We start from the raw sequence: 14,389 nt of genomic DNA on the forward strand, positions 1-14,389 counted from the left end.
TTCAGAAATGCTACATGAAGATACACTGTGACCTCTAGGGGAACAAGAGTAGTATCTGTGGAAAATGCAGTTGACCTTGGAAATCTACTATAGAAACTTAACCTGGAGACATGTACAAGAACAGAGATCGAAGGCTATTCTTTCTAACACCACCTTTAACAAGCATAAAATACTGTAAACAAACTCCATTCTTCAGCAGTTGTTTAAATTATGCCTCATTCATGTTCAGCCAAAATAAAAGTCAATGAAAAGGTAGCTTTATAATATAAAATAAACTCTAAGATATATTTTTTAATGAAATATGCAAAAAGTGAAGAATTACCTGTCTGTCTGTCTATCTGCTTTGCCTATGCACTGACCAACTCTGGAAAGACTGAAAGAGGAAAAACTGAAAACAACAATATGAATGGCTGCTTGTGGGTGTCTGGAAGTACGGTGGGAATTAAGGCCAACGTTTCATTGCATACTCTCCTGTATTTTGTGCCAAGCACACGTATTACCTGTTTTAAAAAGGTGCGCAACTTGGTTTTGCACCTTCATGTTCCCACTGAGAAAGACAATGATCATGAAAGTACAGTATCTCATTTCTACTGAGAAACCAAAATTCATTGCGTAAAGTGCTTGCCTAGTGTATTAAAAACAGCAGGTCCGTTTGCTCGGTCCTCCCCTCCACACTGAGCACCTTGTCAGTCCCTGCTCTGCTCTGTGCCAGGCCCTATGCTAGGACTTGGAGGTGCAAGTTGAAGAGGGCACTGGTCCTTCTTTAACATCCTGCAGTCGAGAGAAAGGCAAACATATCCACAAGCAGAGCAGAAGTTGCCCTCCAGGGTAACCCCGGCCCTGCACACTGCACACTGGGATCTGCTCATTACTCTACCCCTTGTTTTGAAGGCCTGTGCGATTCTAGGCACGGTGTTAGGTGGCAGATGCATGGATTCTGTCTGTAGCAGTGAATGTCACATATATGTGAACAAACACACATACACAGGGCAGCAGTTAATAACCTGCTAAGTTTTCTTCTAACCGAAGAAAGATCAAGTCCATCCAGTGAGACCAAACAAATCCTAGTCTATTTTTCCACACTGAGAGACACTAAGCCACTTCATTCCTTTCACTCCCATTTACTAGTCACACAACAAAGTCCCAGTGAGGAGAAAGGAAAGTGAATAGCCCATCATGGGACACTGGTAGCAGAATTCAGAGTGCTGTGAAGTCCTAGAGCAGGGACTCAGTGCACTAAGGGACAGAGGGCCAAGGGAGACCTCCTGCCTGAGAGTATGCTTCAAGTTCCACTCTGCAGACCGGAGGGACTGAACAACCAGACAGGGCAGGAATTTGGCGGGGGCAGTAAGGAATATGATTTCAGGCACAGAAAGGCACAGCCATGAAAGTGTACGAGGGGTCTGCAATGCAGCAGGGTAGTCTGGAGGGCAGTGCTGTGATGGAGGCACCAGGTGGGCAGTAAGGTCAGGCAGGGCCTAGGCTCGGAGCATGAGGTTTTACCCTGAAAGCTACTGGGTACTGCCAAATGACTCACCATGGAAGATCTGAGAAACACTTTCAGGAATGGGTGCTAATCAGCGAAAGAAACCACTGAGATTCTTGAAATAGGAATCTTAGTCAGAGTCGACCACAACTGGATAGGATTTTCCAGTAGATAGGGGAGGGTGAAATTCAGATTAGAAAATGATCCACACCACAGTATTTCTCAATTAAAGATGGAAATTGGATCAAGCAAAAAATAGATTATTTAGATATAATGAAGGGTTTCCTCTTCTATGCCTGTGAAACACTGAGTATGCACAGTGCAGAGATCAGTAGCTCTCTCTGTCAGCACGTGAGCCAAGTGGCCCCAGCAGTTGGGCTTTGGATGACAGTTGGTTTTTCTAAACTACAACCTCAGTATTCAGGTTTAATTTCAGTGTTGGCACTTTGCAATAAATAAGGGGGTTTGGGGTTGCAGTTTAGGCTCTCGGTTTCTAAAAGGTTCAACACCACAGACATAGGTAGCAGAGAGTGGGTATTATTTGCATAAAAATAAACTTTATTATTTATCACTTATATTCTATGAAATTGCTTATATTGTCATTCAACTTTTGACTCTACATTTAAATTTTTTAAACCATTCGTTTTCTGTAGAACCATTTCTGTACACAGTAACTGGTATCTCTAACTCTGAGTTAAAATGCGGGAGCTTGACTATTGGAACTTCAACACTGCTGACATGACCCTGTGGTTTTATTTGGGGGAGAGGATTTTGGCTAAGCTGAGGCTGCCAGTTGGGAATCACACTGACCATAAGATGACATCTGTCAAACGGTGTGTGACAGCGGCGGCGGGGGGGGGGGGGGATCTTGAGGACAGAGAAGTTCAGTCATTACTTAAGGCTCTCACTGTCTGGCTTTAGGATCACTGACCAGCACAAATGGAGGCATGTGCAATGGTCTAAAAGCCACTGTCTCTGCTTAGGTGAATAGAGAAGGGTAAGCTCAAAAGTGAAGAGAATATTCTATTTGAGAATGGTTGCATGTTTTTTCAACTTTTTAGCAGGACATATAAGACCTTCATTAGTCATGGCTTATGTGCCAGCCAGCAGGCATCCTCTCTTACTTTCTATAATGACTTGATATCCTTGAAGTTTCCTAGATGATGCTTTCTTCAAGTTCTTAAATGCAGCAATGAGTAAGAGCAAACATGTTTACTTGTGTCAGGCATGCTGCTAATCCTCACAGCAGCACTAAGGCAGCTGTGCCATTGGTTTGCTCATTTTATGGGTAAGGAAACTGTAGGTTAGAGAGGTCCAAGCACTTACTCAAGGTTAAAAAGCTGACAAATGGCCCAGCTCGCATAAGAATGCTCCATAAGTACCTTCCCTACGTGGTCACCTTCTTTCCACTGGTCCCAATACCTCTGTCACCCTCTTCCATGAGCCTACAAAGCAGAGCCCTTTTGATGAACCTATAAGAGCCCTATTGATGCTCTCCTCAAACATTTCCCAGGGAAGACCGAGGCATCTTTGGGACATGAACCATGTCTTCAGTTGCTGTATTCCTACTGTCCTCAGCAGAGCAGATGCTCTGGAGATATATCTGAGTGAATACTGACACAATTTGACTTGAAATGTCTTGGAAGGTTCAGAACCTAAATAAAAGCAAAGAATCTTTCTCTAAGGAACCTGGGGAGGAGATGAGGTGGAGGCAGAGAGGGGGCAGCATCAATCACAATGTTTGGCTAATTCACAGTATGCGTTACTGCTGGGAATGTAAGAATTCTCTCGTGAGGCCCTCAGTACAGTGGGAGCCAGTGTGGCACAGAGAAATGACAGAGTAATGATATGGCAAAGGTACAGAACTCTGGATCAAAGGAGATGGGTCCAAATCTTGGTTCCATCAGTGACAAGTTATGGGCTAACATAAATTACCTCACTTTCTAAAGCTTGTTTCTTTCTCTGTAAAATGTAGATGACATCTTATAGTTGGAAAATTCAGTTACAAAATTTATAGAAAGTGATAACCGCATGCTTGGTCGTCGTAACAACTTGCATCCAATATGTTACGTGGTATCATTACTAAACTGAAGAAACCAACTACACTTGTTCTTTAGACAGTGCAGGGGATGTTGGACTGGTCTAACTCATAAATACCTCACAGAAGACAGGGCACTGGGCCAAGTCCTGAAGAATGGGGATGTTTCTGTGCATGAGGAAACAGAGTCTATCAGTCCATCCCTTCCATGAGCTCCCGAGTGAGCTGAATGCAGGGTTCCACATCTTATGGAAATTGAACGTCTGTACTCCACTGCCAGTGCCTGTCACACAGAGCTCATCCTGGAGGAATGTTGTCCTGGGAGAAGACAAAAGGACCCCAAGACAAGAATATAAAGGCTTGGAGAGCAATGCAATGTGAGAGATGAGAGAAGCCTGGCTTGGCCACAGCAGGCTCTGATGGTAGAAATGGAAAGACATCAGACTTGGTAGGGTATGGATGAGGTGAGAGAAGATCCTGACAGCCAAGCAAGAGATCCCGTTTAATAGTGTCCCTGGCCCTTTGGAGTCTGATAATGCCTTGCTTCTTTGAATGAAAACAAACATAAAACCATACAAAAATTCCTATGAATTGGATCTGAACACCATCTCGGGTTGACCCTCTGCCTATCCGTAACTCCTGAGGTAAGACTCTACCTTCAGGGAACAAGAGAGATGGCAGCACGGAAAGGACAGGATTAGTCCTGATGGCCCCCAGATGGAGGAAGGGCTATGAGCCTCGCCAGGCAGGCCGATGATCTTCAGCATGGGCAAAAGCAGGGCTCCGGTCCTGGCCGGAGCCTCATGGGCAGAATGCGGCCCTGCCTGCTTCCTGGCTATAGTCAGTGTCAGATTTCCGACCCACACAACTGTCAGGTATTAAAGTCTTTACTAGATAATCCAAAAAGAGAGTGAAAGAGAAGCCTACATTTATTATTTGATATGCCAATTCTAAAAAGAAAAAGCAAAACTCTAAAGAAAGTAGTACAGTATCTCAGTACCATCACATGCTAAAGAAATGTGGCACACGGCACATTCCCTTTCTGTGCAAGGGAAGAGGCTGGTACACAAAAACAATGACAAAGAACAATGCACTTACTTATTTTGGTCTATGAGAAGATTGAAGTGAATTGTTTTTTTTTTTCTAAAGGTAATTTAATTGTTTCAGTTAATTTTGGCTATTAAGAAAAAAGGTCATATATTTCCGATTTATATTAAATATGCAAATCCGAGGCTGACAATTCAATTTCACATGAGGTTGTTTCACTGTCAGGTTATAAGATCTTCACATATTATCTCACTTAACACATTACAGCAACTCCATGGGATAGAAATCATTTTCACGGTACTGAGGTACAGAGTGAGACCCGCCCACAGTTATACAGTTAAGTGGCAGAACTCAAATGTGAACACTGAAAAAGTAAAGATGCTCAACAAGATCAGGGCCTCGGTAGCGTATTTTAGCAAGAGTACCTGAAAAATGAGACCTAGTTAGTGATACTTTTCCTTTATAGATCTCTAGATTTAAAAGAAAAATTATTAAATAATTTGATAAAACACCTTTTGTAGTATTTATCTTATAAAAGTAATAATTTATTTTGTTGCAAAATTCAAAAAGTCATACTTCCATAAAACGAAGATAACTATGCTCAAAAACTTCCTGGATCCCTGTGTGATGTTTTGCACATGTGTACATATGTAGAAAAGTAAGACTGGAGTCAAATTCTACACTAAGTTTGGCGAACAGCTGTTTTTTTGACTTAGTAATTTGGAAGCCTTTGGCTAGACAGCTGAGTTCTGACTGAAGAAAAGGACATGCGCTTTCAGTACTGTTTGCAGCCTGAGCCTGCCTCTCCCCTGCTCAGGACCAAGGCTGCGGGTCCCGTGGTCACACACAGGAGCTGGACCTCTGGCCGGCAGCTCCTCCGGGACAAAGGGTACCTACCTTGCTTCACTCCAAGGTACAACCAGATCCTCTGCCATCCCAGACATTTCCTGACAAAAGAAAAGATTTTTTTTTTACTTAAAGAGAAGAAAATGCCTCAAAAATTAAAAAATTTAACATTTTACACAATCTACAAAGCTTAAAGCAAATGATTAAAGAATAACTTTGTTAAGTATTTGTCATTTTTAAGAATGCCCTCAATTACTAACCAAATACTGTGTTACAAATAACTAGTTATGAGGTTTTACATTTGTTTAACAGGGAATAATTGGCCCCAATTAAACTGACTAAACTAAGGCTTTTTAGATTACTAAAACAAATTAAACTTTTTAAAATGAGAATTTAGGTGATCTTAAAATCTTTCTAAAATGGAGAATGAAACTTGCTCAGTTGTAATCGCCCTGGTTTTATTAGTTATATTAAGATAAATTAAGTGAGATTAAAATCTTATTTGATTTATTTACCTTTGAAAATGAAGACCGTTTAAGGGTTACACATCCTCAGCCTTGGCGAGTGCGACCTCAATTAGTCAAGCCAGAATGTCTTTAAAAGCTTTGTGCTTATTGCTTCCAGCATGGAGCGAGGTGTTCATTAAGGTACCAAAAGTCTCATAAAAAATCCAAAGTTGCACTAGTGAAAAAACGCTCAACAAGATGAAAACTGATCACATCTTTTCCAGAAAATCCAGTAGTTATTTTAAAACCAGTTTTTAAACAAGATTTGGTCCTGGTAGTTTTAACTTGTCAACTCACGCAGCTTGATACCATTTGGACTCTAAACAGCATTTAAATCTACGGTGAGTATATAGTGGTACATTTAATTTTATACCATTTTAAAAATGAGTTGTACAATATTTAGTGTGACCCTTTTATGGCAAGCATTGTTAAAGGGATTCTTTCCCTGTTTACCACTATTTATGAAGGCCTTTTTAAATAAGAAAAACATGAAACTGTTAGCTCACACACACGAGATTTCTTTCAAAAGTTTATTTAGTATCAAGCAAGAGGAGACTTTGCTTAACACTACAGAACATTTCAAGACTTGAGTTACAAAAGAATACCACATTATTTGCACTTGTAATTGGCTTCCCTTTTTACGCATGTTGGCAAGAGAAAAAAAACTAGCATATGGCTGAAAGATAAAATAACTAAATTCTATGGAAACCTTTAAAATGAAAGTGAGGCTTATGTTAAAAGAATGGATTAACATATTTAGTAAACCTATTTTTTTGTTTAACACTAGTTAATCAAAGTTATTTTTTTCCTTTTGATGACCTATTTTTCATATACAGACTGGAAATAACAAAATTTTACATGTCTTTTTTTTCCTGACCAGGTTGATGTTTCGACAGAGTAGTTTTAAGTTCCATCCATTCAGATTTTAAACATTTTGATTTATTTAAAAAGGGATTGTTCATAGAAAAAATTACTTTGAACAGTATACAGGACGGTGAAGATTGGCTATTTCACAACATCAGACAGTACAATCAGTATCTGCCATATGGCTGGTCCCTGTAGACGCCCTTCGCTGTCCTCGCCGAAGGTGCCTTGTGTCTGGAATTAGTCCACTCCTCTTGTCCTGAAATCAGGAAGATTACTCACAATTAGATCATTGCCATGGGTCCTACCAAAACCATTTCTCAGAATCTGACTTCACCCTAAACCAATGGTAGATATCACATTGAAGACGCATAGCCTTGCGTCTTTTTTTACTTAAAAAAAAATACAAACAGTGGGAAAATTACTATCTCACTATTAAAACCATCAGGACAGTAAGAAAAATGATTTCTGTATCTGAAATGGCAACCGGCTTTGCAAGAACTTTCCGCTTCCTACTCACTCAACTAAAACTCACAAGATTGTGGAGCAAATTGAACCGCCTTGCAAAACATTAAGACATTTTGTGTGAGAGTGAGGCTGGAAAGGATCACTTACATTTCTTCTAAGAGTGAATACAAGAAAAATAACAATCAATCTGTGGAAACAAAAGGAGGGACCACTGGAGAGCAAAATGGGAAGGGGCAGATTGAAAAAGAGAAGGGCAGACTGAGAGAGAGAAAAGTCGGCTTACTCTTCCTAGGTCCTTTCACAGAAAGACTAAGATAAAGTTGCTGTGGGCTGAAATTTATGCCTCAATAGCATGCCTCAGAAGTTTCAGTGAGTCTACAGGTCTTTGACATCAAACAGTTAACTTCTCTGCTGCAACCCACAGCAATTTAAAAGCCTTGTGTCCACAGAGACCAATTTAAAAAGCTGTGAAGGAAAAATGCTTAAAATGACCTCTTCCTTTGATAGGAACATGCAATCAACGTCATTCCCTCAAGCTAAGTTGCATCAATTTAAGTAGACAGCATTCAGCAAGCCAATGTATTTCTCTTAAGTGTTTGCTACCAGTAACAAAAAAACAAAAAAATTCCAAGGTGCGGTCATCACAGCTTCAGGCAGGTGATACAACAAAAAGCACTTCAAAAGGAACACTGAAAATGGTTCTGCAGTTATGTTCAGAGAAATGTCATAACATCCATTAACCATGAGCCTGATTTGCTCACACTGGGTACTAGGCGCTCACTCTCAGAGCTTTGCAGCTGACTGAAGCTTCATGCTCCCTGATGTCTTTGCCCTGCAGCAAAGGTGCTTCTTACTATCATTTCAATGCTGCCACCCATTCTTATAATTGGAACCATCATCCTTCTGCATATGGAGACTTTGGACACGGACTCCTCAGCTTCTCTACCAGCTCCCCCTGAATTAGGAGAAGTTAAATTGTCTTCTTCTAGGTCTGACAGACCCCTGTACACCTCCCCACCTCAGTGCTCTGGTAACCTTAATGACAGGACTCCCAGGGTAATTTCCTCAGAGGACTTGAGGCTAGGACTGGACTAAAATATAAAGATGGGGGTGGGAGAAGCACTTTTGAGCTGTGGTCTCAATTGCTTCATTTCTCTTCACTTCCAAGAAGGAAAGAAGGTTAAAAAAGACCCATGGAATCAAGAGTCTGCAGTCTGGCAACTATTTTATTAAGTGAGGAAGGTCACAACATGGCAATCAACCCAAACAGAAAAATCTAAGTTCAGAGTCTGAATTCATGCAATTTTCTGCAAGTATTTAGTTTTCTTTAAATATTACATTTGAATACTGAAAGATCCCCTGAAAAGAGCTATACACACAGAGAAAAACAGAGAGGACCCTGCTGTTTGACAGTCAAAATGAACCCAGCTTCCCGTCCACCAAGGCCTGGCAGGACTTCGCACATCCCCTGCGCTCTCTGCACGGTCATTCTGGCCACTCACTCACCGTAGGAATCGTAAGTCTCCTCGCTGAGCCCATGCCCATAATCATAGTAATCAGCGCCACTGTAGGGACAAAAGAAAGCACAGTTAGCACAGAAGGATTTAGCTGTGAGTTTAAATCACAGCTGATATAAAACTTAATAAACTAAAAACTAATAAAGAGCAGGGCTACAAGAGTGAAATGAGTTTCTCTCAGGATGACAAGAGTTCTAAGTTAGAACCTGAGGACCATCAAAGGCCCCTTTTACTTCTCCACTTTCGGGACATCATGAGTGTGCCTGCCACCTCCACCACGACTGCTGCCGTGTCACAGCACAGGTGCTGTCCTCCGTGCCCAGAGTCCAGGACGGGAATGAAGACAGCTCTTGTTCTGGAAGGGTGTGTGCGGAATTGGCTGTGTGGGCAGAGCTGGTGCCGGCGCCGGAACTAGGGCTGGGCCGGGGCTGGTGCTGTGTAGTGGAGCAGCCAGGAGACACCACTTCTTCCCTCCAGCAGATGGAAAGTTCATTTCTTCTTTGTTCCTCCTGTATCGACCAAAGAGCTAGGTGCTGTGTGGACCGTGGGCACTTTGCGTTATGATACATTAAGATGGGTTGCGATTAAATGACTTACTTCATCAGCATTACTGCATTACGGGCAGAGCAGCAAGTGACATGGGCCTGAGTGGAAGTGACTGTGTGGAGAAGGCCACTAGGTGAGCCACCTCTGCAGTGTGGACACAAGTCTGAGGCTACAAGGATCTTTCCCAAGCACAGGCCACATCTATGTTCTAAGCAGCAATGTCCTTGAGACAGCAAGAGCAAGAGAGCCTGTTGTCACTGTGGTTCTCCACATTGTGCAGAATCATATTTGAACTGTGTCTGTCTTCACAGGAATCAATTTACGGAGAAGCTAGATGGCCAGACCATTAGCATCTGGAGTCCGAGAAAGGGCCTCCACTCAACCTCTCAGGCTTTGTTCTTTCCCGCTCAACCTCATTTTGTAGGAAAGCAATTATCCCCATTGTCCTAACTTTAGACAATCAAATGAGAAGCTTCCTGCCACAATGGGAAGCTGTCACACACATCTGTGAGGCCTCCTCCTGGCCAATCACCTGTGGGCTGTGGGAGGACCCCCCTCCACCCTGCAGATGGTGCCACTGTACACCAGAGTGGCTGAGAACGGACAGCTGACTCCATCTGACCTGCAGGAGGGCCCCCCCGCCCCTGCCTCTCTGCTGCCACTCTCGGGGAAATGACATCAGAGACTAGTCACCAAGTCCGACCTCTATGGCACAGTACACGCTGTCCTTTGAGAAAGCATCATCAACAAAGCTATGTCCCTTCTTGCCTGAAGCATGGGGGATGAATCTTCACATTTGTTGTTTCTTCTGCCAAAAACTACTTCCTATTCAGACTTCATCCTAAATGCCACTTCCCAGAAGAACTTCCCAATCCAGCTGGGCCAGCTTCCCTTGCAGCACGCCTTCAGCTCCTGTTCCTCACAGCCCTGGCCTGGCATGCCCGAGCCGAGCATGTGTGTGTGGGCTGATGTGTGCCGGAGGGGTCTAGACATCTCCAGTGAGAAAGCAGCGCCGCTCAGAGAACGCAGTGTGGAAGCAGTGTTCTGAAGACCAGAAGGGTGGAGTGAAGACAGGCGAGGAAGAGGAAGGGACGGGGACAGGCAGCACGCAGAGCACAGGGGCAGGAAACTGGTAGGGAAATCCCAGTGTCCACAAGTGTTTCATCAAACAGAGCCAGTGCGTACTAATGGGTTGGGGCCACGGCATTCCTCAGTATCAGTCGCTTCCTCCATGTGCAGAGTACAGAGTACACATTGTTATCGCTGCTTAAACACACCCTTTCACACTAATTAAAGCGTAATAACACATAATGTGAGCTCTGTGCAGTGCAGGCGCTCTACCATGTGCTGCACTGGGCTCCTCGGCTCTTCTGAATGGTGCTCAGGCCCTTAGCAGTCACTCCTGAAGTTGATCACTATACTACAAGGCGGCATGCAGCTTCTCCAGAGGCCATGGCAGCTAGAACTTTAAAAAGGGGTCTGTGAATGGAGGCCTAGCATTCCTAGAGAGTGTGGGAGGGAGGAAGGGAGTGTGGGAGGCATGGGACTGTTGTAAGGAGACACCGCCATGCGGACAGCTTCTCACGGGCATGGCCTCACTTCATCTAGACGTGTCTGTTTTTATGGACGGAGTGTGGGGCGAAGAGAGGCTGAGCCACCCGAGGTGTAGGTGCAGCCTTGACACCCACAGCTCGTGCAGAAGGCCATGACCACCATGTGCTGGGGCGGTTTGTGCTCAGCAGGGCGGCCGCTTCAGGAGGGCCCTGCAGTCCTCTGACCTGCACCCTGACTCCTCCTTGTGCCCAGGACCATGTCGGGACCCAGGAAGTTTTGCTGCCCCATGATCACAGTGACCTGAGATCTCATCTCAGCCCTGTCTGGCCCTTAGCGCTTCCCTTTCCTTCTGCCGTCCTACTTCTGCCAAGGCATAATGAATATTTACAGTGAGGAAAAAGAAGAGGTATGAGCTGAGAAAAGAGCAGGTATAGTCTCACGTTAAAAAAGACAATAAATCTAATATAAACAACAACAAAAAAAGGCTTTCCTAACTCTTAAGATATTGTAGCTTAAATACTAGAATGCTTTTAAAGTAGAGTATTTTTTCTTATTTTGAGAACAAAAACCCAGTCAGCCAAATCTTTTCATACAACATCAGTGTCAAACATCCATCGAGACATCTCTGCCTGAGCTCGGACTTCACCTGCCAAGAGCCTCGGGAGGCCGTATCCATCCGTCCGTCCGTCTGTCCAGCTGGGCTGTCCAGACTCGGCTCTCACCCCTGCCATCCCTCTCCACGGCGCTCCACAACCTGGCCCCAAAGCAATCAGAACAACTTCTCATTCTGTTGAAAACAAACTGGCAAATGCTTTTAGAAACTCAGCAGTAAATTAAATGAACCCTGGTCGTCTTTCTAAAGGTCAGAAGTTATATCATAATGGCTCCTTAGACAAAGAAACTTTGATGTTCTTGAGAATCTTATCTCTGTTGCACAGATAAAATAAGAGTAACCTCTTCATAAAACTGAAAAGAACTTCCTTGACTGAGACAGTTGCCAGTTATCTAACTTGGAACCATAAATGACAAATATCGAGACTAATAAACAGAGGGCTTGAACAATTGCTTTCTGAGCAAACCAAGCCTCTTTTATTAGGTGAAATGAACAGTAATGAACATCTGTACAGACTGGAAATTTGTCTGTGAAACCCGCTAACCCAGTTCTGCATAAAAAGCAGAGAGGGAGGTTGAAGAATGTTTTCCAAAGGACAAGAAGATAAAAGGTAGCATAATTTGGTCCAGCAATGGTCTGGGGATAAGACAATCTTCGTTTTGACAAGTAAAAACTTTAAACTGACATTTGCTATCATTTCACCCAGTTCTGATTATTTATTGTAAGACTGTCATCAAGCCGAGCGCTGGGCGCAGCTGAGCCCCTTCTCCTACCTGTCAGTTCCATCTGAATGGCTTTTGCAGCCTTCATTTCGTGCACCTCAAATGTCTATTAGCCAAAGACGTGTCCTATTTCCCAAGGATAACTAAAAACCTAAGACATTGCAAAGGGGAAAACCCACTAAAAAGCTCTTCATTTATGGTTATAATTTATAATATTAATAGTAGACAAGAAACATGTGAGGCTGATTACTCTTCAACTCCACCAAATCACCCAGGGCAGACCCTCTCTCTCCAGGTCACAAGTGGGTTTCTCACATGTGCTGCAGCCATGACCACAGGCCTTCTGCCTTCTTCCACACGCCAGCCCATGATCCTGGTCAAAGCAAGCCTCAGTGCTTAGCAGAGTCCCTGGCTTTCCCAGGTTTCGATTCCATCCATTGAGTGAAGCAGCCCCCAGTACTTGAAGATGGTACACCGCCCCCCCCCCCATTCTCCCTTGCCTGCAAGGAGTCAAGCACAAACAAGTACTGGGACCAAGTCCTGTCTCCAGATGTCTTTGCCCTCCATCCACAGAGTAGGAAAGAAGATCATGAATAGAGCAAGGTTAGGAATAACGCCCTGGCACGGGATAAGAAGGAATGCCTGACATTTAGCCTTCTTCTTCTCAATCTCTTCAATACTTTCCACTAATTTCTACTTTAGTCACTGGAACCAAACTCATTAAGACTCCTGTTTCTTTTTATGTCAGTGCAAGAAGCTCTGGACCACCCCAACTCGCCTCTGCCAGGGTGCCTGGAGTTCTGCACAAACCTGGCTATCCTAATTCTCTACCCAAATCTGCACTCTTGTGCTGTGCCCTGGGATTCGTGGCCCATTAAGCCCAATCCCCTATGCATTCAGACTCTTCTTAAGACATTCTTGCTCAATGGAAACTGATTCACAGCTAATGGCAATTCTTCCTCAGCATCCCCTCCATTTTTATCTCCCAAAGCTGAGGTTCTGCTGGGCCTAGAGGAAAGGTGAGTATTTTCCTCCATAACCTCTGTGTCCTCTGAAACACATGTACCACTACCACTTCCTTGCCTTGATGCTGTACTCCTCTGTCAAATATCTGGCTGCCATTCTCCCAGCAGCCTCACGGTTCTGAGTCTTGGAGGTTTCTGTGTGGGAGATAGTCCTTCCACCAGTGGGCCTCTCAGTTCTCTGGACTCCTGTCCTGATCCTGAGTCCTTTATCCACTCACTCCCATGGCACACCCTCGAATCATGTCCTTAACAAAAGGAGTTTCACCTTCACATATCCCATTTTCTATGACTTCTCTTTACCTTTTAGTAAACTATTCTTTCAAATTCATTACTACCCTTAAACTTTTCATCCTTGTCAAGGTAATTAATGAACTTTAAATTGCTAAATTCAATGGTTAATTCTTAGTTCTCAGGTCATCCTTGCTGTATATTCTTTCAGTACTTGGGTTCCAGACTAGTATACTTTTTGGCTGTAAACGTCCTGGATTCCTTTCTACCTCTCCGGCTTCTTCTCATCAGTCCACCTGCAACTCCTCTTCTGCTCTCAGACCTCTTAAAGTTGGAGTATTCCAAAGTCCCAGGTCACTGGTCTAGTCTGATGGCCCATCTAGTATTTCCATTCTACTTAGAAGCCTTGAATCCTTAGTGTAACCATTAAGAATCTGTGTAAAAGAGTAATATTTAGAATGACAATTTGGGACTATTCTTGTTTGTCCATTATCATAGCTAACTGAAGATATGAAATACCTTCAGGGTAAATGGCTGAACAAAGTCCCAATTTGCATTCAATAAGAGCCTTACTCTCCTCATGGTTCTTTCATAACTTCTAATAATATCTCCTCAGGTGGACACTGAAGAACAAGTTATAAAATCAAGTTGTACAAGCCAGACAGAAAAATTAGAGCCAAAGTCTAGTCACCTGACGCTGGCCCTGCTAACTTTTTCAATGTTCCTGACACTGGTTTACTTGAACTCCTACCAGGACCTACTCCAATGCGAGGCTCATCACCTAACCTGGTGGTGATTTCATTTCATTCCTGTCTTTTGTGTGTTGCTAGGTTTGTTCCCATGAAGTGCACGAAGGTTAATCTTTGTAAGCCGAGGGGCATTCACAAAGTGCTTACCATGTGACTTGCTGGCCATTGTGACATTTCTGC

At 43.4% G+C, this 14,389-nt stretch overlaps 1 protein-coding gene across 5 annotated transcripts in view; it reads right to left on the reverse strand.

Moving 5' to 3' along the window:
• The window catches only part of Khdrbs3 (KH RNA binding domain containing, signal transduction associated 3), a 170,537-nt gene that overhangs the window by 2,650 nt on the left and 153,498 nt on the right, over positions 1–14,389 (reverse strand). For 4 of the 5 annotated variants that reach the window (XM_004837910.3, XM_087187364.1, XM_087187368.1 and 1 more), the window contains exons 8-10: positions 8,762–8,820; positions 5,933–7,046; positions 5,469–5,518 (exon numbers count right to left, since the gene is read on the reverse strand). In XM_004837910.3, the coding sequence (XP_004837967.1) occupies positions 6,955–7,046; positions 8,762–8,820 (151 nt within the window). In that variant the 3' untranslated portion in view covers positions 5,469–5,518; positions 5,933–6,954. The remainder of the gene's footprint in view (positions 1–5,468; positions 5,519–5,932; positions 7,047–8,761; positions 8,821–14,389) is intronic. The other variant, XM_087187350.1, reaches the window with a different exon arrangement.

Source organism: Heterocephalus glaber, unplaced genomic scaffold (assembly GCF_053883595.1).
Source record: "Heterocephalus glaber isolate CG9 unplaced genomic scaffold, H.glaber_assembly_v1.0 deba00000281, whole genome shotgun sequence".
In the NCBI taxonomy this organism is placed as follows: domain Eukaryota; kingdom Metazoa; phylum Chordata; class Mammalia; order Rodentia; family Bathyergidae; genus Heterocephalus; species Heterocephalus glaber.